Source organism: Suncus etruscus, chromosome 7 (assembly GCF_024139225.1).
Source record: "Suncus etruscus isolate mSunEtr1 chromosome 7, mSunEtr1.pri.cur, whole genome shotgun sequence".
NCBI lineage: Eukaryota > Metazoa > Chordata > Mammalia > Eulipotyphla > Soricidae > Suncus > Suncus etruscus.
In genome coordinates, this window is record NC_064854.1 from 42477407 (window position 1) to 42504942 (window position 27536).

Sequence of the window (27536 nt, forward strand, 5' to 3'; positions counted from 1 at the left end):
ACATAACTACATGGGCACTAGTGGCCCCTGGTACTGATGAACCTAGCAGTGCCACATCACCAGGTCCTAACATCGAACCTTCTGGTTCACTTGTCCCAGTGTCACTGGAGTGGTCCCTAGATTCCCTGAGCAATTCCTAAGTGAAGAGCCATTCATAACCCCTGAGTGCTGCTGATAAAAATATACAATGCCTGTAGCCTTTGAATTACTCCCTACCTTTTTGAAACTTGAATATCATAGTCAGAATGGTTAAGTAGTTATCTGATATTCTTAACTGAACTCTAAGTTCCTAAAAGATATGAGTCATCCTGCGGAAACTCTCTGATTTATCTAGCAAAGGGCAAATGCCTACATAGACAGGATTCATCTAAGAAAATCAGCTTTCATTTCTCAAAGATATTCATCTTGGGGTTGGCCCAGAAAAGTTATCAAGCATGAAGACTACCTTGGACAAGCCATGATAGATGTTCATCGCAGTCTTACCAAAATGAATATGCTTTAAGGATAACCATTCTATCCAAGAGGTTATGCAGGCTCTAAAAAACTTGTCAGATAAAAAGTAGATCACAAAGTAAGTCAAGAGGAAGAGGTAAATGCTGTGCCTAAGAGTAACAATCATTTATTTGCTGGATTCTTGATCTTTCCACGTTTAGAAAGCTACATACATTATCCAGGTAGATCCATAATTATAGGTCTTAGATTAATCTGAAACCTTCTAGATAATACCAAATCCATTGGAATATCTACTTTTCAAGTTTTAAACTTTAACCACTACGACTCACCAATTGATGGAAAATTTACTCATACATTATCAGATTAAAATTTAGGTTATACCTATTTCAGTATATCAATACTAAGCACAAAGTTCTTTTCTGAGCATGGTAAGTTGATGATCCTTTGGTTCCAGGTCTTATTTTGACGATTTTGTCAAGAGGCAAGTCCCTTTTTCAGAGTTGCAACATAATGCCATAAATAATAACCTACTCCACCATTGGGCTGTCTTTCTTTGGCAGAATAAAAGAGATGGTGAATGTCACGGTTTTCCATAGTTAGCACTGAGTTACATTACACTAATATGGGCGTTATGCATAGAAATGCATAAGGTTAAATGCCACGAAGGCAAAATACAAGAAAACTGTTAAATTCTTTTATGAATAAAAACCAATTAATCTAATTAGTAATTCTAATCAGGGGATGAAGGGCGCGCGCGCGCGCGCGTGTGTGTGTGTGTGTGTGTGTGTGTGTGTGTGTGTGTGTGTTTAAACTAAGTGAATGAATGTGAAGAGCTCTCTTTTTTTTGTTTTTGGTTTTTTTCCCCATGGTGCACTGCTCAAGATTACTCCTGGTTCTTCATTCAGGAATCATGGTTGTGGTAGGGAAGGTCAAATGAGACTCTGGGGTTCAAATAAGATTCAGTCACAAGAAAGGCAAATGCTTTAGCACTATACTATCTTTTTGGCCCCAAATGTGAAGATCTTACATCAAGATCTTGTCTTATGGGAATTGACAGAACACATGAAAAGGTTTAGCTATATTTGTAGGTATAGTTTTGAGGGAAACTTAAGCTAAAAATAATGTGGCAAATATATGAAAATCTAGATTCATGAACATGAACTCTCACCAATTCTGTAGTATCCCCAGAATTATAAAAAAAAAAGTAGCAGCACATCCAATAAGTAGTAGATAAAAGAAAGCTAAAGGAAATAATGCCATATACACATTAGCAAAATGTGTACTTACTGGAGTTAGGACATAAAGTCTGTAGCTAAAAATTATCACTTAGCATGGCTATAGATAGGATGACTGAAAAACTGAAAATGACTACAACATAAAGGTTAGGCTCAGGAGACTTTTGGGGTGAAAAATGGGTGGATATTAGGGCCATAGATGGTGCTCAAGTAGTCATTTCTGGTAATACCTTGGGAGCATAAAAGGCAAGTGCCTTAACCTCTCCAGGTCCAGTCCCTGCAGTTTTTGGATAGGAAATAAAATAACAAAATCAGTTATTCAAAACTTCTGGTATATATTGGGGCTGGAGCGGTGGCGCAAGCAGTAGGGTGTTTGCCTTGCACACACTGACCCCAATGTCCCATATGGTCCCTCAAGCCAGGTGTGATTTCTGAGTACGTAGCCAGAAGTAACCCCTGAGTGTCACCAGGTATGGCAAAAACAAAAACAAAACAAAAACAACCAACCAAACAAAAAAAACACTGGTATAAAGTAAGTGTGCTCATTTTAATGTATCAATAAATGTGTGTTCCACTATATATTAAAACATATTTCAATTTTAGGTGCTTTATCATAAAAATGAAATAAATGAAATCTCAGTATCTGCAACTAATGAAGCTTCTCTTGAAAAATTGCTATTTAAGATTATTGATCTTTGGGACAATACTCCTTTATGTTTAGTTCCTCATTCTTCAGAGAACTATAGTATCTTGATACTTCCATTTATAGAAAACATAATGACTCAATTAGAAGAATCTCAAAATATACTTACAACAGCTAAAGGATCTTCCTATCTTGGGCCCAATAAGGTAAATGCTATGACTAAGGGAAATTTCTAAATTGGATTTTATTTATTTGTATTTTTGATTTTGCACCTGAAGCTTTCACATACATTTTTGCAAATAAATTCTTTAATTGAAGAATCCTGAGATATGTAGTTATTAATTTGTGCATGACTGAATTCCAGTAATACTATATTCCACACTCATTACCAGTGCACATTTCCTGCCACCAATGTCCCCAGCCCTCCCTTCTGTTCTCCTTCTGCCTGTCTCTGTGGCAGATATTTCTCTATCTCTATCTCTCACTCTCTCTCCCTCACTCTCACTCTCTGTCCATTATTTTGCATTTATACACTATGTTTTGAAATATTGTTACTGAAAGGGTATCATACATTTTACTTTATCTCATTTAAGCACCCATTTCCAACTACCTTTGTCATAGTGGTTCTTTTTCTGTCCAAACTGCAATCCTCCACTATTTGTGGCTTTAACTTCCTACCATGAACTGGTCCTCCTGATCTTTGTTATATTGTATTAAATATTATTACAATACTGTCCTTTTAAAATAGCCCACAAATGAATGCAATTATTCTGTCTGTCCCTTATTTCACTCAGCATTATGTTCTCCCTATACATTCATGTATAGGCAAATTTCATAGCTTCATTTTTTTTCTAGCAGGTGCATAGTATTCCATTGTGTAGATGTACCACAGTTTCTTATCTACTCATCTGATCTCAGGCACTTGGATTTTTTCCAGATTCTAGCTATATTGTGAATAGTATTGCAGTGAATACAGGAGTTCTGAGAGCTTTACTGCCTGGTTTTTTTTTTTTGGGGGGGGGGTGGCTCCTAGTTATATATTACTTAGAATGGTATTGCTAGGTCATATGGAAGCTCAAATTCTAGTTTTTTAAGTAATATCCATACTGTTATCCCAAAGTTCTGGACCAGTCGACAGACCCACCAGCAATGAATGAAAGTCTCTTTCTTTCTCTTGCATTCACACCAGTATTGCTTGTTCTTGTACTTTGTTATGTGTGCTAGTCTCTGTGTTGTGAGATATCTCACTGTTGTTTTGATTTGCATCTGATGATTAATTATGTGAAGCATTTTTTTCATGTGCCTTTAGGTCATCTGAATTTTTTCTTTGATGAAGTTTCTGTTCATCTCTTCCTCCCATTTTTTGGATGGGGTTAGATTTTTTTTTCTTCCTGAGCCTTGTATATCTTAGATGTTAACCCCTTATCATATGGGTATTGGGTAGGCATGAAGTAGGCAGTCTTTTATCCTGGTCACCATTTCTTTTGAAGTGGAGAATCCTTTCAGTTTAATGTAACCCCTTTTTCTTTCTTTTCATACACTTGGTTGGTAGTGGTGTTTCATACTTGAAGAAGCCTGTAACTTTAATGTCATGGAGACATCTTCCTATTATTTAGTCTATGTACCTTATGTTTCATGTCTGATATCAATTTCTTTAATCCATTGTGGCTTGACTTTTTTATAGGGCATTAAAGAGAGAACTGAGTTTACTTTTTCATATGTATCTGACCAGTTTTCACAACACCACTTGTTGAAGAAACTTGGGTTGTTCGACCTTATTTTTCTTACCCATTTATCAAAAATTAATTTCTCATATACTAGAAGGTTAGTCTCAGAATATTCATCTATTCAATTGATTTAAAGTGTTAGTCTTTATCCAGGACCATGCTGTTTTAATGACTACTGCTTTATAGTACAGTTTGAAGTTGAGAAAGTGATGTCTCCCATCTTCTTTTTCCCACTGATTGCTCTATATATTCATGGAAGTTTATTGTTATATACAAATTTCAGGACTATTTAATTTATTTCTTTGAAAAATGTCCTGGATATCCTTATAGGGGCTGCATTAAATTTATACAATGATTTAGAAAGTATTTGTCATTTTAATGATGTTAATCCTCCCAAACCATGAGAAGGATTTCCTTGTTTCTCCATTTCCTTGTTACCTCTTTATTTCTTGAAGCAGTGTTTGTAGTTTCCTTGCATAAGTCTTTCACCTCTTTAGTTAAGTTTAGTTAAGTTCCAAGGTACTTGATTTTCTGAGGCTCTATTGTGAATTGGATTATTTTTAATATCTCTTTCTTCTTTTTAATTGGATATAGAAATGGTATTGGGTATAGAAAAGCCATGGATTTTGGCATATTAATTGTGTAATCTGATACTTTACTATACAAATCTATTGTTTTTAGAAAGTTTTCTGTAATCTTTAGAATTTTCTAAATATAATATGTAATCTGCAAAGAGGGAGAATATGACTTATCCTTTCCTATTTGAATACCCTTAATATCTTTTTCTTGCCTAATTGCTATGAAAAGTACTTCCAACATTATATTAATGTAAGTGGTGAGAGTAGGCAATCTTTTATTGTGCCATATCTTATAGGAAAGGCAATTAGTTTTTCTCCACTGAGTATAGTTTTTGCTGTGGGCTTATGGTAAATTACCTTGACTATATTGAGGAAAGCTTCTCAATTCCCATCTTGCTAAGAATGGTTTTTATCATAGTCAGGTATTGGTCATGCTCCACCTCTATTGCTATGCTCAAATGTTTTTTTTTCCCTTTTATTAATATGGTATATTTATTGGGCATGTAAAAGAAATGAACATATTGATATATGTACTAACATGAGTGAATTTCAAACTCGCTATAATTTGTGAAAGGAACAAGAATGCAGATTTCTTTGTAATTGAAGTAAGACAAAACTCTAAAAAATACAAATAAATCTGTATTGCTAATAGTAGACCAGTGGTTGCTTAGGGATGTGAGTAGATAGCTGCAGGAGGAAGAGATTACAAGGTATAAGAGGTCCTTTCAGTGGACACCTGTGAAGGAGTTAATGTTGAAACATTGCCTGAAGCTCAATCATAAATAACTTTGTAAATCACAGTACCTCAATAAAAATAAGTTTTAAAAAATAATGAAATTCTTCAGGAATATATTTTCATGTTAATTACGGTGGTGAAAATTACACACAATAGGCATATTTTAAAAGTATAGTTTACTATGTATTGTTATTCCTTCATAACACATTTGAAATATATAATAGATTTAAAAGAAATATAATTAAATGCAAAAAAGAAATATAAATGAGTTACAGTGTGCCCCTCTGAAAAGCTGGGCTTAGGGGATGTGCGTTAGGGATTTTAAATATATTAAATTTATTTTAGTTTACATTTTAGGATTAATTGAATTTTAGCCATTGTGTTATTTCTTAATAAGAAGTGTAGTTAGAAAAAGATATATAAATAAAATGGAATTGTATAAAATATTAAAACTATAACCTATAGATACTAAAACTCTCTCTAAAAGTCTTATAATTTAAAATAAAACAAAAGCAAAATATAGTACATGTGTGACTGCATTTAGAAAACTATTAAAATACTATATATATATATATGTGCAACAAAGTTCAAAGAAAGTACTGATAAAATATTGCCCCAATTATTTGTGTATTATATAATTAACAACACCTGAACAAGATATCTCAAACTTCCCAGTATAATTTTTATGGTCAAACTTGTATGTGTGGTGGTCCTTGTTAATTACTTTATGTTAACAACAATGAAAAGCTTTTCTCTTTATTTTTTGTGACATGACTCAGTAAAATTTCATATATTCAGATGTATATGTCTGTGTATTGTTTTCGTTGTAGGATCTTGTACATGAATGGATTCAAAATTTGAGAGTCTTCTCTCGCACTCTTGAGGAATGGACGAAATGTCAAAGAAATTTGCTGAATCTTGAACCAATTTTTAATTCTTCAGAAATACAAAGGTAAAAATACATTTTAAAATATGCTATATGCAGGCAAAATCTTCATGATAGGCAATCTGTTTCCTACAATCCTTGAAAAATTGTTTCTTTAAGTGAACATTTTATGTGGGAGTTTCCCCCCAAAATTGCGATCCCCTTGGGGAAGGTGCCAGGCAAGTTCCTGCCCCAGCCTTCCCTCTTCCCCCCACCCCGGGAAGCCATGAGGGCTGCACACACAGATGTACTCTACAACTGCTGCCAAGCCAATGACCCAGCTTCACTGCTTCTGTACTTATCTCTGCAGACACCTAGCCACCAAACACTCCAGGTATGCCGATTCTGTGATTCTATGGCTGCTCTCTCCTTGTCCCTTGGAGCCAGGCAGGGCTTCCTTCCACCTTCTCACCTCTTTTCCCCTCCCCAACCATGTACTTCCAGAAGTTTCTAGCAGCCACACTCATGTCTATCCAATATGCCAGTCTAAGAGACTCATAAATGAGAAAGGCCAAACTTGCAGGGTAGACAGACCGGCTCGCAGCTGATCACATTGGGGCCCTCTATACCACTGTCACCATATAAGCTTATCAGCTCAGCTTTGCAGATCCTCAAATTTGTGGGCCACACCCCTATAATTTTAATACCAGTAAGAATACACCAAATTTGATATGAAATTATCACAGAAGCCAAATAACCTCAACAAAATCAACAATAACAGACACTCAATGACATTGCAAGAGATGGCAAAGTTTACCAATTTTCCTTTAATGGAGTTTTTTAAATCTATAATTCCATTACCATTTAATTGGGCCAAGCAATTATTCGTACCTGCAAGGGGCAGGCTTTGGTTTGGGGGAGGTTGGGAAACTGATGACTAGGATAGAAGGAATGTTACATTAGTGGTGGGATTGGTATTGGAAAATTTAATGCCAGAAATAACTGTGTTATGCAGTACTCTGTAAACCAGTGTCTAAAATTAAGAAATTTAATTTTTTTAAAAAGATTGAAATATTTTTAAATTGACTTATTTCTTTAATAAATAAACTGATAAATTAAAAAAAACCTATTGATATAATAAGGCAACTACAGTCTCCTCTTGAGAAGATTTTTCACTGAGCTGTAGACATTTATTGATTTTCACCTACAAGATAGGCAACGAATCATGCTAGAAAGGCCCTTGGATTTCATATTAGCATATATAACCTGATTAGCATATATATATCATTGGATTAGGGGGCATTGGAAATTAGGTCTTACCTCTTCTCTGAAGAATTTAGAGAGCCACAAAGAGTATGGGAGGTAAGGCACTTGCCTTACATTCATATGGGCACTTTATATAGTCTCCTGAGCAGAACACTAAGCCAGGAATTGCTCCTGAGCACTGCCAGATATAGTCCAATACTCCCCTCCAAACAAAAGTTACTTACTTTATTTTTGTAGAGGCTACCCCAAATGTGTTGGAGCCATTATCAGTCATTGTCAACAATGCTCTGTCCACAATATGAACCTAACAGGAACTCAACCCAGCTTAGTGCTTAGGAGGCCCTGAGGTGCTAGAAATGGAATTTAAATTCTAGCACATTCCTAGCATGTGCTCTCCTATTTGAGTTTTTTTCCCCCTCGGGCCCTTGTGACAGCTTTAATTGTCACAATCTGAAATTTTTGCATTCAGTGAATAAAAGCTATTGAGCATTCTATAATATTCAGGAAAGCACCTCTAGCCCCATCAAATTTCTAAGCCTTAAAATTTCAATTGTGTTCAGTGTAAGAAAAACATTGGCTCAGACCAAAGAGACATAGTGTATGATTGCATCTAGAAAAATCTCTACTAAAAATGATTGCTGGTTAGAACAAAGTCTAGTCTATTGCTTAGTATTATCTAGAAACATAATGAAGAATGGGTGTAAGATGTAAGCTAGAGACAGCCAGGGAATGAGGTAATATATTATTTCCCTTATCAGAGGTGCTTTAAAGTAATATATATATATATATATATACACACACACACATACATACATACTCAGTAATATATATACTCCATGGATAACTATGCCTGATATCAATAACACCAACTAAATTTTTTAAATGAGGGCAAACCCAGAAGTGTTCAGGAATTCCCTGCTCTGTACTTGGAACTCACTCCAAGTCTTGCTCTTGAGGGATCATGATATGACTGAATTTGTGTCTTCTGCATGCAAAGCATGTGCTTCAAGCCATTGAGCTATCTAACATAGCTAATTTTTTTTTTTTTTGGTTTTTGAGCCACATCCAGTGATGCTCAGGGGGTTTACTCCTGGCTATGTGCTCAGAAATCGTTCCTGGGTTGGGGGACCATATGGGTCTCTGGAGGATCGAACCATGGTCCGTCCTAGGTTAGAGTGGGCAAGGCAGAGGCCTTACCACTTGTGCCATCACAGGCTCTGGGAACCATATAGAGTGATAGGAATCAAACTCAAGTCAGCTGCATGCAAGAAAAAATGCCTACCCTCTTTTACTATTGCTTTCTTCTTAATCTCTCTAATTTGTGATCTATCTAAGCTTCTAAGACATGGAAAGCTTGAATCAAATTGGAGTTGGTTGGGATGGGAGTGGTAGAAGTATAAGTGAGTGGTGAAAGACCAAGACTATAAAACCTTTGAAAATGTTTTTCTCATTTAATTCTAATAGCAGTAGAAACAAAAATTACTGTATCAGTGAGCCTCCATTGTGGGCCAGATTTCACTTTTTCAAGGGTAGAAAACAAAATGTTGAACATCCTGATGCCCAGGTTTACCTGTATACCACATATGAGAACTGTGTGGTTGCCAAGGGTGCACAGCCAAAGTTTTCAAGTGGCAAGTATATGTAAAGTTCAAAGAGGCAACTTCCAGTACAAGATAGTCAGTGCTTGGGGACATCTATACCCAACTTCCAAGGGCAGTGGAGATTGGAATCAAAATTCAGACTTGCGTTGCCTGAGACAATGTGTTCCAAGTTCTGTGGTACTGAACAGTCTAATGTGTTTAAAGACAACTAAGCATCAAAACTATATAACCTGGAGAGTGAAGTGAGGGACAATGTGAGTTTCTAGATTGAGTGCCCTGAAGCTCCTGTGCACCAATATGAATACCAAAGAGGGGTTCATGGTCTCTAGTATCTGATAATATGCCAAACTAATTAGTGCCTAGCTCATGATTAATCAGCACAAAATACCAAAATACCATGCAATTTTTTGATAAATTGAACAATGTTCTGTAGCAAATGCATATAAATTGTAGTTCTTTAATTACTTAAAACTTAAGAAAATTTCCTCAAATTTTCTTTGTAAAGGCAGCTCCCAGAAGAAACCAAACTCTTCTCTAAGGTGGTTTCCTCATGGAAAGATATCATGTTAAAAATACAAAACAAATTGAATGCTTTGCGGATAGTCGTCTCTATTGGAGTATATGGCATTCTGAAAAGTTGCGGTGCAAATCTTGAATACATTAAGAAAAAGCTTGAGGTAAATAAAACTCACCAGTCCTAAAGTAGAGAATCATTTATTTTATTAACATATAATGTTTACAGAGACTATTCATCTTCCTCTTGACAAAAGCAAAGAATTATAGATGGTGTGAATGCTACTAGGTTGTGAGAAAGATGAAAATATAGAAGCTATGGACCCTGATAATGGCAGTTGTGTCCTGAAATGAACATTGATTCTTAAGGATATGAAAAAATCGGAATAGAAAGTTGGTAGTTTGGAAAAGCAATGGCAAAAATACTCAAAAACAGTGATTTATTATTAATCAATAGAACATGTTTGTGTGTATTTTGTATATATGTGCATAGTGTGGTTTTCATTTATTTCCATTTTTATTTATTAAAATAAATTCAAATGTAGCTTTCATTGAATATGAAATTTATTTTAACTGACAAGCCTCAAAGTATTCTGCTGCTTTAATATTAAATTTTTAGTGTAGGGGCCAGTAAGGTGGCTGCCTTGCAAGCACTAGCCAAGGAAGGAATGCAATTCGATCCCCCAGTGTCCCATATGGTCCCCCTGAGCCAGGGGCAATTTCTGAACGCTTAGCCAGGAGTAACTCCTGAGCATCAAATGCGTGTGGCCCCCCAAAAAAAATTTTAGTGTACAAAATAGACTCAAATTAGGAGATGATTAATATCATAAATTGAATCGACTCTTCTTTGATTATGAACAGGACTACCTTGATATTAAAAGAATGATTTTCCCAAGATTTTACTTTCTTAGCAATGCTGAACTTCTTGACATTCTAGCTAACAGCAAAAATCCTGAATCAGTCCAGGTAATTTCATTCTTCTCTGCCCAACAGTATTATTTTCCAAAGAAAAAGACCAGAATTTTATAATATAATTGACATTTATTTATGGTCCACAGCCTCATCTTATTAAGTGCTTTCAAAATATAAATCAACTAAGGCTGTGGAAACAAGAAATTGGCCCCCCTGCTGTGAAAATGTTCATCTCTGCTGAAGGAGAAGCTCTTGTGCTACCAACGTATGATACTGACATGTGTATAAAGATATTTAACTTTTAAGATAACATAAAATATTATTTAAAGCTTCATCTGAGAAATTTCTGATATTTCATAGCTTGCTAAACTCTATATTCCAAATAATATATTGTACAATTCTATTTCTCTTATGTATATTATTGATATTTTCCTAGATGGCAATACAGAATTTTATTATCTGAATGTAAATGGGAAGAAAATGTGTTTGTATTCCTGCTCCCACTGACCTTTGGTTTTGGCTCCTGGCAATTTTTTTTGTTTGGTTGTTTTTGGGACACACCGGGTGACACTCAGAGGTTACTCCTTGCTATATGCTCAGAAACCATTCCTGACTTGGGCGACCATATGGGATGCGGGAGGATCAAACTGTGGTCCATCCTAGGTTAGCGCCAACAAGGTAAACACCTTACCACTCCGAGCCACCACTCTGACCTCTCCTGACAATTATTTTAAGCTAGATACTTAGTCCAATTTGCCTGCCCTCTCAGAGGCTTACTTACCTTTGACATGTGATTGTGATATTAGTTTTAAAAAATAGTACCCAGGCAGGAGCAGTGGCGCAAGTGGTAAGGTGTCTGCCTTGCGAGTGCTAGCCTAGGACTGACTGGGGTTCTACTGGAGTTCCATATGGTCTCCCAAACCAGGAGAGATTTCTGAGCACATAGCCAGGAGTAGCCCCTGAGCATCACCTGGTGTGGCCCAAAAACAAAAACAAAAACAAAATCAAATTGGTACCTAGGTATTTCATGTGCCTGCTAAGGTTAGTTAAAAACTGGTATAAACCTTCACTGAAACCCTTAACCTGTCACTGATCTAGGTTTACTGTTTCAAAATTAATAAGGAATCCTAAAATTCTATGCGACAGAATTTATCCATTTTATAAACTGGTCTATTTTGTACATTCTTATTTCATAGAAATTTCCTAATCTTATAAACCTATGCTTTTGATGTCAAAATTTCCTAAAGCTAGGTGAAACATTTTAGTTTCTTAATAAAGATCTAGAAAGAGGGGGTAGAGAGATAGCACAATGGCGGGCATTTGCCTTGCACGCAGCCTACCCGGGAGGGACCTGGTTCGATTTGCACCATCCTATATGGTCCCCCCAGCCTGCCAGGGGTGAGTTCTGAGTGCAGAGCCAGGAGTAACTCCTGAGAACTGCTGGGTGTGGCCCCAAACCAATCAATTAATCAATAAATAAAATTTTAAAAAAGATCTAGAAAGATTATAGACAATATTGTCATCCCTTCACCCATGAATATTGTAAGTACTGACAACTGCATCTTAAAGAAATGATAAAAATTAATTTTTGTAATATTTTTCTCAAAAACCTATAGAAAAATTCGTTTAAGAAGTGCTGTAGAACAGTGGCTGGTAAATCTAGAGAAAAGCATGTTTGGTCTGATAAAAAAGTAAGTACTTTCTTCCAAAATGTCCAGTTGCATTGTCTATAGAGATTCCTTTCTATCTATATTGAGGGGGTCTCCAAGCAGTGCTCAGGAATTGTGGGGTCAGGGATTACCAAGGTGGTACCCAATGGTGCTTGGGACTCAATTTGTGTTGGGGATTGGATGGGCATTGGCCAATTGCAAGGCATGCACCTTAACCCTTATATTATCTCTTTGGTTGGTCCTCCCTGTTTTCTCACTTGGCTAGTCATCTACTAATCTAATTAGAAAATATCCAGAAAAATATATGAGCTAGACTGCTAAGTAGGTTTTGAAAAAACATGATAACACGTAAGTACATCATAATTTGTACAGGTCAAATGTCTGAGAAGGGTAGTCATGTATGGCATGTGTTTTGTGTACTCTGAGACTCATCTGTATCTCACCCTAGTCAAAACCTGAAGTCATGTCCATTTCTGACTATTTTCACAGATATCTGCAGACCTCTGGCTAGAGTTGGTTTTTATCTCACTGTTAGTTTATGAAATAGTTTTCCTTGGTTCAGTCTTCCTTAATTCTCTTCTTTTTTAGATTTTAACCTATCCGTGGCATCCATTTAAGAGTGAAGTAAAGATTATTAGATTGTGAACTTTTAAAAAAATATTTTGATGTACAGTGGGTAGGGCACATGCTTTCCATGCACCCGGGTTTTATCCTTAATACCACATATGGTCTACCTGAGTCCCGCCAGAGCCAGGAGTAAGCCCTTATCACAGCCAGGTGTACTTCCCCAAATAAAACTAATTTGAGGTGCTGAAGAGATAGTATGAGGAGTAAGATGTTTTCTTTGCATGCAGTCCACCAGGTTTATTACTGGCAGCATATGATCACTGGAGCATCTGGACAGCATCCTCAGGTCTTCACAATGAGCCACTGTCTTGACTAGTCAACAATTGCTTCATGGGTGCCTTTGAAGTACCACTTGGGAGAACCCTTAAACCTTCCTTTGCAAATAATTTGACTAGAATTGCTTTCTACAATTCCAATAACTTGTTATAGAAAAGGCTCTTTCCTTTAACCTTTAATATCTATATTTATTAACATTATCCTGAAAGCCAACAAAAAGTTTTGAGAGCTGAGCAGTTATCTGACCATATTTATGTACACAAATTTGTTTATGTACATATTGTTTATATAAATGTACATAAATTTATGTATATAAATGTTGTTTATGTATATAAAGAATAGCAGTTGTGTTTCCTTTATTCTAACTTTTATTCCTTGGTTGACATAGAAAGAATCATATGCCACCTTTCATGTGAGAGGGCTACTTCTGTATGTGAGGAATCCTGAAAAATACATCTGAGCAAGAAACAGTAGATTTTCAGTTGCTGCTTTTGAAGATTTTTTTAGGGTTAGACAATCTTCTCACTTACTATAGTGATGGTTCTCTTTGAAATATGCCATTTTCTTATCACTTTTTATGTATCACATTTTCATAATGGCTTAAAGTATAGACTATATTCTCTTTTTATTTCAAATTTAATTGAAAAAGCTGCCGATGTTTCCCCATTTGTTAAGAAGCTATGTGTTTATGAAACATCCCCAATCAAAGTAAAGAGCGGAGCTTTCTTATTTTGGAAATTTGTATGCATTTTTCAAAGATTTTTTTTTCCATAGGGTGACTCTTTTCCCCCACCCACCCACCCACCCATTGTGCTGTCTCCCAGGGCCACTCCCTTTAATACTTAATGCTCTGTTGGGCAAGGCCTGATTATTAGGTGCTTGGCCAGGTGATACTGAGGGCCACCAGGACCATGCTAGAGATGGAAACTTTGCATTGACAAGGCCAAGCTCAGAACCTGGCATGGAAGACATGCATTCTAATCCTTTGTACTATTTTCGGTCCATTTTTAAAGATTTTTAAGTTACTTGATTATTTTAAAAATATTTTATGCCTCTATTAATTTCAAATACACTTTTACTTTAATTTTTAAATGTTATGAATTATATTAATAATTTTCATATAGGAGCTGGAGTGGTAGCACAGTGGTAGGGCATTTGCCTGGCACACAGCTGACCCAGGACGGACACGGGTTCGATCCCGTGGCATCCTATATGGTCCCCTAAGCCAGGAGCTATTTCTGAGTGCAGATCCAGGGGTAACCCCTGAGTTTCACCCAGTATGACCCAAAAAACAAGATAATAATAATAACTTGCATATACTGAATTTATCAATCAACTTAGATTATTTTTTTTCTGTTCATTTTTGAGTTTATTTTATTTCCTAGAAGACTACCTTAAACATTTCTTACTTTATTTTGCATTTTCCCATTTCTTTTGGGGGGATGGTGAACCACACTCAGTGGTACTGAGGGATTACTCTTTGATCTGCACTCAGAAATCACTCCTGGCAGGCTCAGGGGACCACGTAGGATGTCGGAGAAAGAGCCCAGGTTGGTCTTGTGCAAGGTAAATGTGTTACTATTACTCCAGCCCTGCCCATTTACTTTTTATTTGTGATATTTATTTCTAACTCCTATTCTATTTTATATAGTTGTTATATAAAAATGTTCTTTATTCAGTATATTATATATTTATACTAGTTAATTATTTTTTGCATAAATGTTATTTTTAAATATTGATGCTTTATACTTGCTTTTATAGTTGCAAAATTTTATATCTGTTATTTTAAACATTTGTATGCCATATTAATGACTCAAATCAACTACAAAAGCTTATCTTTGACTAATTAGCTTAATTCTTGCCATATATATAGATATTTAATGTATGTACATCAATTTTTTTTTTTTTGGTTTTTGGGTATCACCTGTATCAGGATTACTCTTGGCTCTACACTCAGAAATCGCTCCTGGCAGACTTGGGGATCATATGGGATGCCAGGATTCAAACCACTGTCCTCTGCATGCAAGACAAACACCCTACCTCCATGCCATTTCTCCGGCCCCCATACATCAATCTTTAATGTATTTTCTACAATTTAAAATGTCATCAGGCTCAAGGCAAAGTTCCAAAATTTCTTAAGGTTTTGTCTTCCAAGTAAATTAACATAACTACACAGAGTCACCGTTGTTCCTAAACTTACTGTAGAGTGAAAAAAGATCAGGCGGATATAGGTGTAATAAAAGTGAAAGAGTACTTAAATAGAGGAAGTTTGCAAGAAAGGACAGCAGCTCTTTTCTGAGAAGAGTAAGAGACCTTCTTTTCTCTTATCTAAATTCACATATTTTTCTTGGCTGTAAAGTAACTCTTCCTATTCCCACTTGGTCATAATTCTACTTGTTTATTTTGGGGCCATACCTACTGGTTTTTCAGGACTACCGTTGGCTCAGTACTGTACGGGATCTTGCAATGCTGGATATCAAATCAGGAACTCCTGCATGCTAAGCCTGAACTCCAGACCTTGAGCTATCTCCTCATTATTTGTCATGTAATTTTTATGGGTCTTTTGCCCATTCACCTTATTGTGCTCAAGGTCTTTCAATCATAAATTCTGGTAACTTTCTTGCTAAAAATTCTGCCTATAAAAACCATTGTATCTAAGGTTCTTTTAGTCTTGAATTCTAAAATTTTAGGATTCTTGCCTTCATAAAGCCTATTTAGGGCCAAAAATCTGTGGTACTCTCTGCTAAGATTCTGGTTTTATTTGGTAATAGCCACTTTAAAGAAAATATGGCAAAATGGCTTAATCAGAACTCCTTATCTAAGAACCAGAGGTGATTATGCTAAGCAAAGTAATTCAGAACATGAAATGACTGGCACAGGTTTTATCTCACCTGTCCTTTACTTTTTTTTTTTTTTACCTCCTCTTTCTCTTTCTCCTTCTCCCTTAGACATCCGATTTTTCACTAAGAGTCATTTTTATTGTAAGCCCTGAGCACCACTATGTATGGCCCATGAAAAGAAAAGGCAAATGAAAAACAGTTTTAAAAATTAAGTCATTTATGGCCAAGAGATAGCATACGTGTAGGGCGTTTGCCCTTGCACACAGCCGGTCCAGGATCGACAATGATTTGAGTCCCGGCATTCCATATGGTCCCCCTAGTCTGCCAGGGGCGACTTCTGAGCTCAGAGCAAGAAGTAACGCCTGATATGACCCAAAAACAAAACCAAAAAAGAAAAAAGCCATTTAAATGTAAGAAAAAAATTATTTTACATTTCTAAAACAGGACCAGAGCAATAGGACAGTGGATAGAATGGTTGCCTTGCCTGGCGCAGACCCAGTTTTGATCGCCAGCAATCTAAATCCTGAGCACAGAGTCAGGAGTAAGCCATGAGTTTAGGTGTGGCCCCAAAACAAACTAAAAATATTTTGAAAGAAAATTTTAAAACAAGTTTTTATTGATAAAATACAAAAAAACAAGGGCCGGAGCAATAGCACAGTAGTAGGGTGTTTGCCTTACACACAGCCGATCCAGGATGGACCTTGATTGGATCCCGGCATCCCATATGGTTCCCCCAGCCAGGAGTGATTTCTGAGCGCATAGCCAGGAGTAATCCCTGAGTGTCACAGGGTGTGGGCCAAAAAGCCATACACACACACACACACACACACACACACACACACACACACACACACACACACACACACACACACACATATAAACAAAAAAGATCAACTTGACTGTCTAGAAACTTTAAAACTTTTGTATAGAAAAACAACACCAAAATAACATCAAAACATATCACAATGGCAAGTATTTTGTCTTTGTAAAAATATTTTCTAAATCCTATTTTGTCCATTATAATTCATTTTTACCTTAAATACAAAAATGTACTGTCAACATCTTTCTATATTTTAGTCCAGTATTAATACATGTTAAAATTACTTTAAATACTGTTCTGTCATTGTTTTAGCCATTTAAAGCTAATATTTATTCAACATAATTTCTGTCCCCAAAACTCATTGAAATAGTACAGATGGTGCATTTAAGGACTATTCTTTATATATTAATTAAGGTTTTATGAACTCTGTCTAGTGTTATACATATAAATAATTACAAAACTGTGAGAGCTTACTGGAAATTTCTCCTGTGATCTTTCCATGCTTGATCATTAGGTGAGAGTGACCTATTGTCACATATTTTTTTGTTTGTAGACTTCTAAGCCAAGGGATTGAAGACTGGAACACCCAACCTTTTTCCCAATGGGTGGTCTCCCATCCAGGACAAGTGGTACTCACTGTGGTAAGTTAATGTCACTTTGATATACATGTTTTTTGAAATTTTTGGTTTCACTGTCAAGACAGTAAAGATTTAAAAACAAATCATTATTAACAGTACTGATACATTTACTGTACCTCCTCTTTCTATACAGTCTGTGTAAAGAACACAGCCTGTGGTAAGAATTGGAAGGTCTTTTCTTTTTTTTATTTTTTAATATATATATAAGAAATATATATATACATATATATATATATATCCTTCACCAGTGCAACATTCCCATATGCACCCCATATACACCTCAACATGGGCCCTTTGCCGGTCTGTATTGTGAATTGGGGGACAACAACAACAAAAAAAACCAGTACTGATACATGTAGCTTACTTCAAAAACCTAAAAATAAGATGTACTGATAGACACATATATTAATAAGCAAATATAGAAAAAAGTTAATTGTAGAACATGTGTGGTGATTATATGAGTAGTCATTTAAACATTTATTCAACTCTTCTGTAGTTTAATTTTTTCATAATAAATTAAATAAATGAGGTAAATAAAAATAACTCATAAATTGTTTTCGTAGGGATATGATTGTAATTATTAAATTATTTTCTTCTGTTGCCATTAAACATCACTGCAATCTTAATTGCCTAAAATAAGACAAATGTAATGCCTTACATTTTTGTAGGGTAGAAAATTAACAAAAGTCAGAGCCAAAATCAAAGTATCAAAAGGCTTTAATTTTTTCTAGAGGCTGTAGGCTAATAAAATTTTCAGCTTTTAAAGGCCACTAAGCAATCCTTATTTTGTGGCTCTTTCCTTCATACCCAAAGATAGCAATGCTCTATCTCTTTAACATTCTTACATAGTCATATCTCCCTCTGCACAGAAGCAGAAAAAAAATACCTCAAGTTTTTCATTAATAATAATTTATTTAAGCACCGTGGTTACAAAGATGTTTGTAATTGGTTTCTGTCATTTTTCTTTTCCAAATACACCATCCTTTACCAGTGTAATTTTCCCACCATCAATGTGCCCCATTTTCCTCCTCCTCACCACCTGGGGGTTGTCTTCGGGAGAGGCATTCTACTTCTTTCTCTCACTATCATTGTCATGGTAGTTGTTGTTGTAGTTATTTCTCTAACTGCACATAGCACTCTGTGGCAAGCTTCACATCATGGACTGGTCTTTCTGACCCTCATCTCTATTTTCTCTGGGCATTATTATCATACTATCTTTTATTTTTCTTAAATCCCACAGATAAGTGAGACTATTCTGTGCCTGTCTCTCACCCTTTGACTCATTTCACTCAGCTAATAGTCTCCATCCATTTATAGCCAAATTTTATGACTTCAAAAAATATCTCAAGTTATAAGAAAATACATTAAATATCAATCCTATTCAGGTACCCCCAAAATCCACCTAATCACATCTACCAGTTCCTTTAGCAATGAAAGATAATATGATCTCTGGTTCAGAGATTAATGCATGATATGATTTCACAGTATCCATTATTCTGCCTACCAAATGTATTTGTTTAAATTAATTAAAATTTTTCTGAAGCCAAAAAAAGAGAAAGAAATAATTTTTATAGCAAATTAACCAAAATAGGGATTCTTTTTAGAAGAACTAGTAAAGTAGTCATTGAATTACTAGAAGAAATTGTGGTGTCAAAAGCCAGGGCATAGAGAAGTTTTCCTAGAGAATGTAAAGAATAAAGGACAAATGAAGAATCTCAAGAAATATTAATATTTAATGAATAGGTAAAGTGTGTGAGATCCCTGAGAAGAATTGAATAAGATGGCCAAAAAGAGAAAATGGAAAGAAAAATGAAGAGTGATTAAAAATTATAATAAAAGCCAAGGAGGATTTTTCAATTAGTGTGATTTTTTTTCAGAAAAAATTTTAAAATTTTAAAATTTTCTGGAGATGTCTGAAAGCTCCCTGATATCTTTCAATTATGAGCATCAACACAAACATTAAATAAACACAGTAGTTTTCCTGGAGAAATAAAGGCCATTGTTGTTATTTTTCGTAAACAACATTTAAAAGATATACTTAACCTTGTAAGTTCTCTCTTAAATTTAAAAATAATATCATTTCTTCTTACTTTGCCAATTTTCAAGCCTTTGTTAAAATATCTGAGATTATTAGCACAGATTACTGTGATCAAACCTCTTTTGACCTCTTTGTTTTCCATTTGACTATTGAGAAAGTAATCTCAGATCATAAATCGAAAACTTAGTCAAGGTGTTGTTTGCAAGAGTAAGACAATTATAACAAATTGACCTGCACTTTTCTGTGAATTTCTAGGAATTCAAATGATCAAATATGCTCCTTTAAGAAAATATCTTTCCCAGACTCCAAACTTTTGCTCCTATGCCCTTTCTAAAGCTTAATATCTAGCCACTTATTGATTTATTTTTTGTTGTGCCTCTATGGAGGCATCTTATACGAAAGTCAGAGACTCTGCTGCTACAATCAAAAGGATTAGAATTGCAGATTTTCTATTTAGAACCCTCTTTTCTCCTCTAGAAAAAATTTATTATGTTTATGCCGTCTATGCTCATTCTATATTTATTTCTTTATGGCTGTATACTTTGTTTCTTAGGCAATTGAGATTCAATATATTCATCAATTCACTCATTGTTCTCCTTCACCTACAATACTTCTCTTTCAATAAGTGCTATCTTATTGAGTGGCCCGATACAATCCAAAATTTATAAGCCTCATTGTTTATCCTTGGGGAAGGTCAATCTAACCTCAATCAAGTAGCCTTTTTTTTTGCAACAATATGAGAATAGTGAGATTTAAAATATCTATTAATATATATAAATATCTACTTGGGGAAAATAGTACTTATGTTACCTTATTTTCTAGCATAATTATCATTGCTCCAGGTTATAAAAGCCTAATAGTATTGGTTTAAGGATACATCGTTTAAAAATATAGATATTGATGAGAACCATATTTTTATTTATTAATAAATAAGACAATAAAAATTAATGGAGAGGCAATCATTAACTTTTATACACACCAGTGTTTAAGTTCCCTTTTATCATGCACAAATAAATTCATATCACAAATGACATATAATTAATTTAAACATGTTGATTTAATTATATTTCTATCTTAATTTTTCAGAGCCAGATCATATTTTATGATAATTGCCTCAGAAGCTTTAGGAGTTCTCAAGCAAAGGAAGAGTTGGAAAAAGTTCATTTTGATATACTCCATTTCCTAGATGTGATTATGGAACGAATAAGGCTGGAGTCTAGTAACTCTCGCATAAAAGTAGTGCTAGGATCATTGCTCGCTGTTTATGTTTATTGCAGAGATATAGTGAATGGCTTGCTACTTAAAAATATCTCTAACAAAGATGATTTTGAGTGGACAAGGTAGGTAGATGTAAAATATAATTTTATACAAATAACTTTTTTTCTTTTCTTTTCTATTAATATGTTTATTTAAACATCTTGATTACAAATATGACTATAGGTGGGTTCCAGTCATGTAAAGAACACTGCCCCCCTTCACCAGTGCAACATTCCCATCACCAATGTCCCCAATCTCCCTCCTCCCCACCCCACCCCCACCTATACTCTAGACAGGCTTTCTACTTCCCTCATTCATTCACGTTGTTATGATAGTTCTCAATGTAGTTATTTCTTTAACTGAACTCATCACTCTGTGGTGAGCTGCATGTCGTGAGCTGGACCTTCCAGCCCTCCTCTCTTTTGTCTCTGAGAATTATTGCAATAATGTCTTTTATTTTTCTTAAAACCTATAGATGAGTGAGACTATTCTGCATCTCTCTCTCCCTCTGACATTTCACTCAGCATTATAGATTCCATGTACATTCATGTATAGGAAAATTTCATGACTTCATCTCTCCTGATGGCTGCATAATATTCTATTGTGTATATGTACCACATTTTCTTTAGCCATTAATCTGTTTAAGGGCATCTTGGTTGTATCCAGAGTCTGGCTATTGTAAATAGTGCTGCAATGAATATAGGCATGAAGAAAGGATTTTTGTATTGTATTTTTTGTGTTCTAAGGTATATCCCCAGAAGTGGTATAGCAGGATTGTATGGGAGTCCAATTTCCAGTTTTTGGAGGAATCTCCATATCGCTTTCCATAAAGGTTGGACTAGACAGCATTCCCAACAACTATGGATAAGAGTTCCTTTCTCTCCACATCTCTGCCAGCACTATTTGTTCTCATTCTCTGTGATGTGCACCAATCTCTGTGGTGTGAAATGGTACCTCATAGTTGTTTTGATTTGCACCTCCCTGATGATTAGTGATATAGAGCATTTTTTCATGTGCATTTCTTCTTTGACAAAGTGTCTGTTCATTTCTTCTCCCCATTTTTTGATGAAATTAGATTTTTTTTGTAAAGTTCTGTCAGTGCTTTGTATATTTTGGATATTAGCCCCTTATCTGATGGATATTGGGTGAATAGTTTCTCTTGTAACCTGGACACTATTTCCTTTGAGGTGCAGAAGCTTCTCAACTTAATATATTCCCATCTGTTTATCTCTTTTTCCATTTGTTTGGAGAGTGCTGTTTCCTCCTTACAAATGCCTTTAGTCTCAATGTCATGGAGTGTTTTACCTACATGTTGTTCTATATACCTTATGGTTTCAGGTCTGATATCAAGGTCTTTAAGCCATTTGGATTTGACCTTCATACATGGTGTTAGCTGAGTTTGCTTTTTTGCAAGTGGCTAACCAGTTGTGCCAACACCACTTGTTGAAGAGGCTTTCCTTGCTCCATTTAGGATTTCTTGCTCCTTTATCAAAAATTGGTTGATTGTATGTCTGGGGAGCATTATACAAATAACTTCTTGCTTTCCAATCTATAGAAAAAATAATTCTTTGCCAAAAACTTTCAGACATCATATTTAATTATCTAGGATTTACATAAATTGAAGTTGACAAAGGAGACAACTTGAATATAATATTCATGGGTTTTTCTTTTATTCTTTTTTACAATGATTTTTCTGCATTTGAACTATGTACTACTTTATTCTTGCCAACTGACGGCACTCTTCCCATGGTTACATTTTTCCCTTTGTTTCTCAGTCAGAAAGCAGATTTCAGTAGATAATGAGAGAAACTATTTTAAGTCTCTCTTTTCTCTTTGTACTGGACAATTCTAGAGCAGACTAAATTGGGGAAAACATTTCCATCCAGCTATCCAATTAGAAGTGCCTCCTTCCTACTTAAAGTCAATTACTATATATTGTATGCAGCATTTTATGTACAAATATGTAAATATAGAATAGTCATTAGCTTCAGTTTGATCAAGTATAAAGTTCTTCTAAATGTGAAATTTCAAACTTTTAAATTATTCTTTCCCTGGTTTCTTCTGTTCATAGAAAAGCCAGTATCCTTCTGCAATAGGTCTTTGATTTTCATGCAAAGAAAATTTTTAAATAGTATTTGCTATCATGAACCTCTTTAGTAGACTATTATAACTTAAACTCTAAGGAAGTTGAAACAGAGACATGTTGATATATTTGATAGACAACACTGCTGAGTATATTTTACCTGAATATTTTTAATTTAGTATTTATTTATAAATCTATAGTATAGCAAAAGAATACCTACTCCAGGTTAGCAAAGTAATATACCATGTTTACAAAATACCATGTTACAGAAATTCAGATAGCATCAATACATTATATTAAAAGACTTGTAAATAAAATCTGAAACCATATAGTATATAGGTGATGTGCTTCTTGATATAAACCTTTGAGTTCTGTTTGGAGCCTTGAAATCAATGACAAGCAAAATTAAATAAATAACTGTATCAGATTTGGGGGGGCACACCCAATGGAGCACAGGGGTTACTCCTGGCTCTGTTCTCAGAAATCGCTCCTGGCTTGGTGGACCTCCTGGAATGCCAGAGATCGAACCCAGGTCTGTCCTGTGTCAGCTGCATACAAGACAAATGCTATATTGCTGTATTACCACTCTGGTCCCTGAATCAGATTTTTAAAAATTCATAGTAAAAGAAAGATTTATGAAAAGACAAAGACCAAAAATGATAGAGCAGGGTAGGATACCTGCCTTGTACACTACCAACCCAGGATCAGTCCCTGGCTTTGAGCGTGGTCCTCCAAGCCTACCAGAAGTAATCCTCAGCACAGAAACAGGAACAAGCCCTTGAATACAGCTGTTGTGGGCCAATAACCCCCATTCCTTCCAAAAGAAACACACATACACACACATACACACAAACGCACAAAGACATTCTACTGAATGATGGAAGATAATTACATGTTACATCCAATTAGGTGTTAGTATCCAAAATATAAAACAAACTCATAAAATTCAGTAATTAAAAACTAACCCAATTTTAAAATGAGAGCGAATTTGAATACATACTTATCCAAAGATGACTAGCAGAAAGCCAAAAGCCACATGAAAAGAGGTTCAGCATTTATTCCTAAAAGGGAATTGCAAATCAAAACAGCAATGAGGTACGAACTCTATGAGCTAGCTCACTAACGAAAATAGATAAAGATAGACACTGTGAATTGAAGGGAATCCTAATCCAATGTTGATGAGAATGTAAATTGGTTCATTTATTATAGAAAACAGTATAGATATGTACCTCAGAAAAGAAGAGTGGTGAGTTCAGTTAGAGAAATAACTACACACAACAACTATCATGACAATGGTAGTTAGTGAATGAGAAAAATAAAATACCTATCTCGAATACAGACAGGGGGTGGGGAAGGAGAGAAATGTGGGCATTGGTAGTGGGAATATTGCACTGGTGAAGGGGGGTGTCCTTTTTTACAACTGAAACCCAACTAAATACATTTGTAATCATGGTGCTTAAAGATACTAATTTAAAAAATAAAAAAAATTTTAAAAATTAAAAAAAACTGAGCCAGAGAGATAGCATGGAGTTAGGGCATTTGTGTTGCATGCAGAAGGACAGTGGTTCGAATCCCGGCATCCCATATGGTTCCCAAGTCTGCCAGGAGCGATTTCTGAGCATAGAGCCAGGAGTAACCCGAGTGATGCCGGGTGTGATCCAAAAACCAAATAAATAAATAAATAAATAGATAGATAAATAAATAAATATAATATGATTTGTTTGTATCACTTCTAGATATTTACTCATAATACCGAAACAAACTCCACACTAAAGACATCTAAATATATTCACATTCATCGCAATTAACATATTCAGTTCCTGTTGATGCGTGGATAAAGATATGAATAAACACAATAGAAAGTCAGCTTTAAAAAGATATCATTGGGGGGCTGGAGAGATAGTACAATGAGTAGGGTATTTTAGCAGTGTGCTAAATATATGTATCTATATTTATACCCACACTGATGCTTAATGATGCATATTGTGACTGATTTTAGGACCACAGATTTATATGCTACTGTGGCCCCAACTTGCCATAGAGAACTCATAGGACACTCAAAGATTATGAAAAGCTGTCGAAGGGTACCATAGAGATAATACAGTGTGTAAGACATTTGCCTTGCACATAAGGTTTCTTGAGCACCACCAGGGAGTGACTCCTGAGTGCAGAGTCAGGAATAACCCCTACGCATTGCTCTGCGTGTGGCTCTCCCATAAAAGCCTCTCCTTCCTCCACTCCCCCCCAAAAAATGTTGAAGGACTTTTCTTTAGAAGCTACTAAGTCATTAAGACAAAAAACTTGATTGACTTGCAGCTAAAAATTAACAAATGGAGCTATGAATTACTTATTAAAAGTAAAACATTTAGGGGCAGGAGAGATAGCACAGTGGTAAGGCATTCGCCTTGCGTGCAGAAGGACGGTGGTTCGAATCTCAGCATTTCATATGGTCCCCGAGCCTCCCAGGAGCGATTTCTGAGCATAGAGCCAGGAGTAACCCCTGAGAGCTTCCGGGTGTAACCCAAAAACCAAAAACAAACAAACAAAACAGTAAGGCATTTAATTTTGATTGATAGATTTGGTCTCTCTTTTCACTTCAACAATGGGAATTTTTGTCTTGGACTGAGCTCATGTTAATGCATGCCAGAGGCCTGGATTCCATTTCCAGCACAGTATAGTCCCCTGAGAATTGTTGGCAATGGCTCTGAACACTGCATAAGCAGTAGCCCTCAAACACTGACTAAAGCAAAACAGAACTAAACAAAATGAATACCAGTTGTCCACAATTGTTGCCCACAATTTTATTCAACATAGTATTTAATGTCCTAATTCAAGTGAGTAAACAAGATAAGTAAATAAAAAAACAATTGGAAAGGAAGAAATAAAATTATCTTTGTACAGATGTTGTAATAATATATAAAATTCTTACATATTACACTTAAAAATGTAAATATCAATAAATTTTGTAAAATTTCAGCTACAAAATCAACATGCCAAAAACAGTTATATTTTTTTAACTAGTTTACTTACTTTTATTTTTTTGTTTGTTTTGTTTTTGGGTCACACCTGGCAGCACTCAGGGGTTACTCCTGGCTCTACACTCAGAAATTGCTCCTGGCAGGCTCGGGGGACCATATGGGATGCCAGGATTCAAATCACTGACCTTCTGCATGCAAGGCAAACGCTTTACCTCTATGTTATTTCTCCAGCCCCTTACTTTTATTTTTTATTTTATTTTATTTTATTTATTTTGGTTTTTGGGCCACACCCGGCGATGCTCAGAGGTTACTCCTGGCTGTCTGCTCAGAAATAGCTCCTGGCAGGCACGGGGGACCATATGGGACACCGGGATTCGAACCAACCACCTTTGGTCCTGGATCAGCTGCTTGCAAGGCAAACGCCACTGTGCTATCTCTCCGGGCCCAATTATTTTTTGATTTTTAGTCTACACTTGGTATGTTCAATGCTTTCTCTTGGCTCTGTGCTCAAGGATTACTCATAGTAAAATTCAAAAGACCATAAGTAGTACAAGGGATTGAACCTAAGTCAGCAGCATACATAGCAAATGCCCTACCCACTATATACTGCTCTGGTCCTAAAATCAGCTGTATTTTTTATACACTTAAACCCAGAAAGAAAAATGAGGAAATGATTCCACTTAAAATTGTGCCAGAGAGTATCTAGGAATAAATGTAATAAAATGAGTAAAAGATCTTTATAGTATGGATCCTTGAGCACCACTGGGAGTGATTCCTGAGTAAAACACTGGGATTTAACCCTGAGCACTGCTTGGTATGGCCTAAAAATCAAACAGACAAGCAAATAAAAACAACCAAAAACCAAAAGACCTTTACATTGAAAGCTTTAAAGCCCTGATGAAAGAAATAGAAGTTCTATAATATGTATGTGTGTGTATATATATATATATATATATATATATATATATGGAAAGAAGTTTATTGCTCAATGACTGAATGGATTAATTTTATTAAAAATGCCCATTCACCCAAAATGATCCATGGATTTATTGCAATCTCTATCAAAATGCCATGGCATTTATAGAGAAAAAAACTTTTATGTATTCAAAATTCACTCTGATTAGCCAAAGAATTGACATAAAGAGAACAGAGCTGATAATTGGAGACATCACATTTTATAATTTCAAAAATTATTACAAGTTAACATAATAAAAATATATGGTAGTGAGTGGCATAAAAGCCAATATATACATATATATATTAGTGAAACAGAAAAAATAACCCAGAACCACATATATATGGTCAATTACTTATTAAAAAGAGCCCTACATAACAATATGCAGAAAAGACTGTTTCTTCAATAAATAATTCTGGGAAAACTTGACAACTAAATGCAAAGAATGTAACTAAACCGTAGATTTACACAAAAATCAATTTACACTTAAATTTTAAAAGTTGACTGTGAGATCTTAAATCATATATATTCTACTAGAAAACATTGGTAAAACTCTCCTTGGCATGGCTTTTCAAATTTTAATTTACTACCCAAGCAAAGTAACAAAAGAAAAAGTAAACACACAGCTCATACCAAACTTAAAAAAAAAGGGGGGGGGGGCCGGAGAGATAGCACAGTGGCGTTTGCCTTGCGAGCTGCCGATCCAGGACCAAAGGTGGTTGGTTCGAATCCCGGCGTCCCATATGGTTCCCCGTGCCTGCCAGGAGCTATTTCTGAGCAGACAGCAGGAGTAACCCCTGAGCACCCGGTGTCCCATATGGCCCC

The 27536-nt window shown here is 35.5% G+C and overlaps 1 protein-coding gene and 1 non-coding gene across 2 annotated transcripts in view; one reads left to right on the forward strand and one right to left on the reverse strand.

Annotated features, from left to right (window-relative positions):
- DNAH14 (dynein axonemal heavy chain 14) overlaps window positions 1–27536 on the forward strand; it is a 367193-nt gene that overhangs the window by 84791 nt on the left and 254866 nt on the right. The window contains exons 19-26 of the mRNA XM_049777552.1: window positions 2292–2537; window positions 6203–6324; window positions 9610–9781; window positions 10479–10583; window positions 10676–10794; window positions 12146–12220; window positions 17316–17403; window positions 20525–20778. Of these exons, the coding sequence (XP_049633509.1) occupies window positions 2292–2537; window positions 6203–6324; window positions 9610–9781; window positions 10479–10583; window positions 10676–10794; window positions 12146–12220; window positions 17316–17403; window positions 20525–20778 (1181 nt within the window). The remainder of the gene's footprint in view (window positions 1–2291; window positions 2538–6202; window positions 6325–9609; window positions 9782–10478; window positions 10584–10675; window positions 10795–12145; window positions 12221–17315; window positions 17404–20524; window positions 20779–27536) is intronic.
- On the reverse strand, window positions 17443–17574 carry LOC126014838 (small nucleolar RNA SNORA51). Its single transcript, XR_007497812.1, has one exon. It is a non-coding gene; the product is annotated as a small nucleolar RNA SNORA51 (small nucleolar RNA).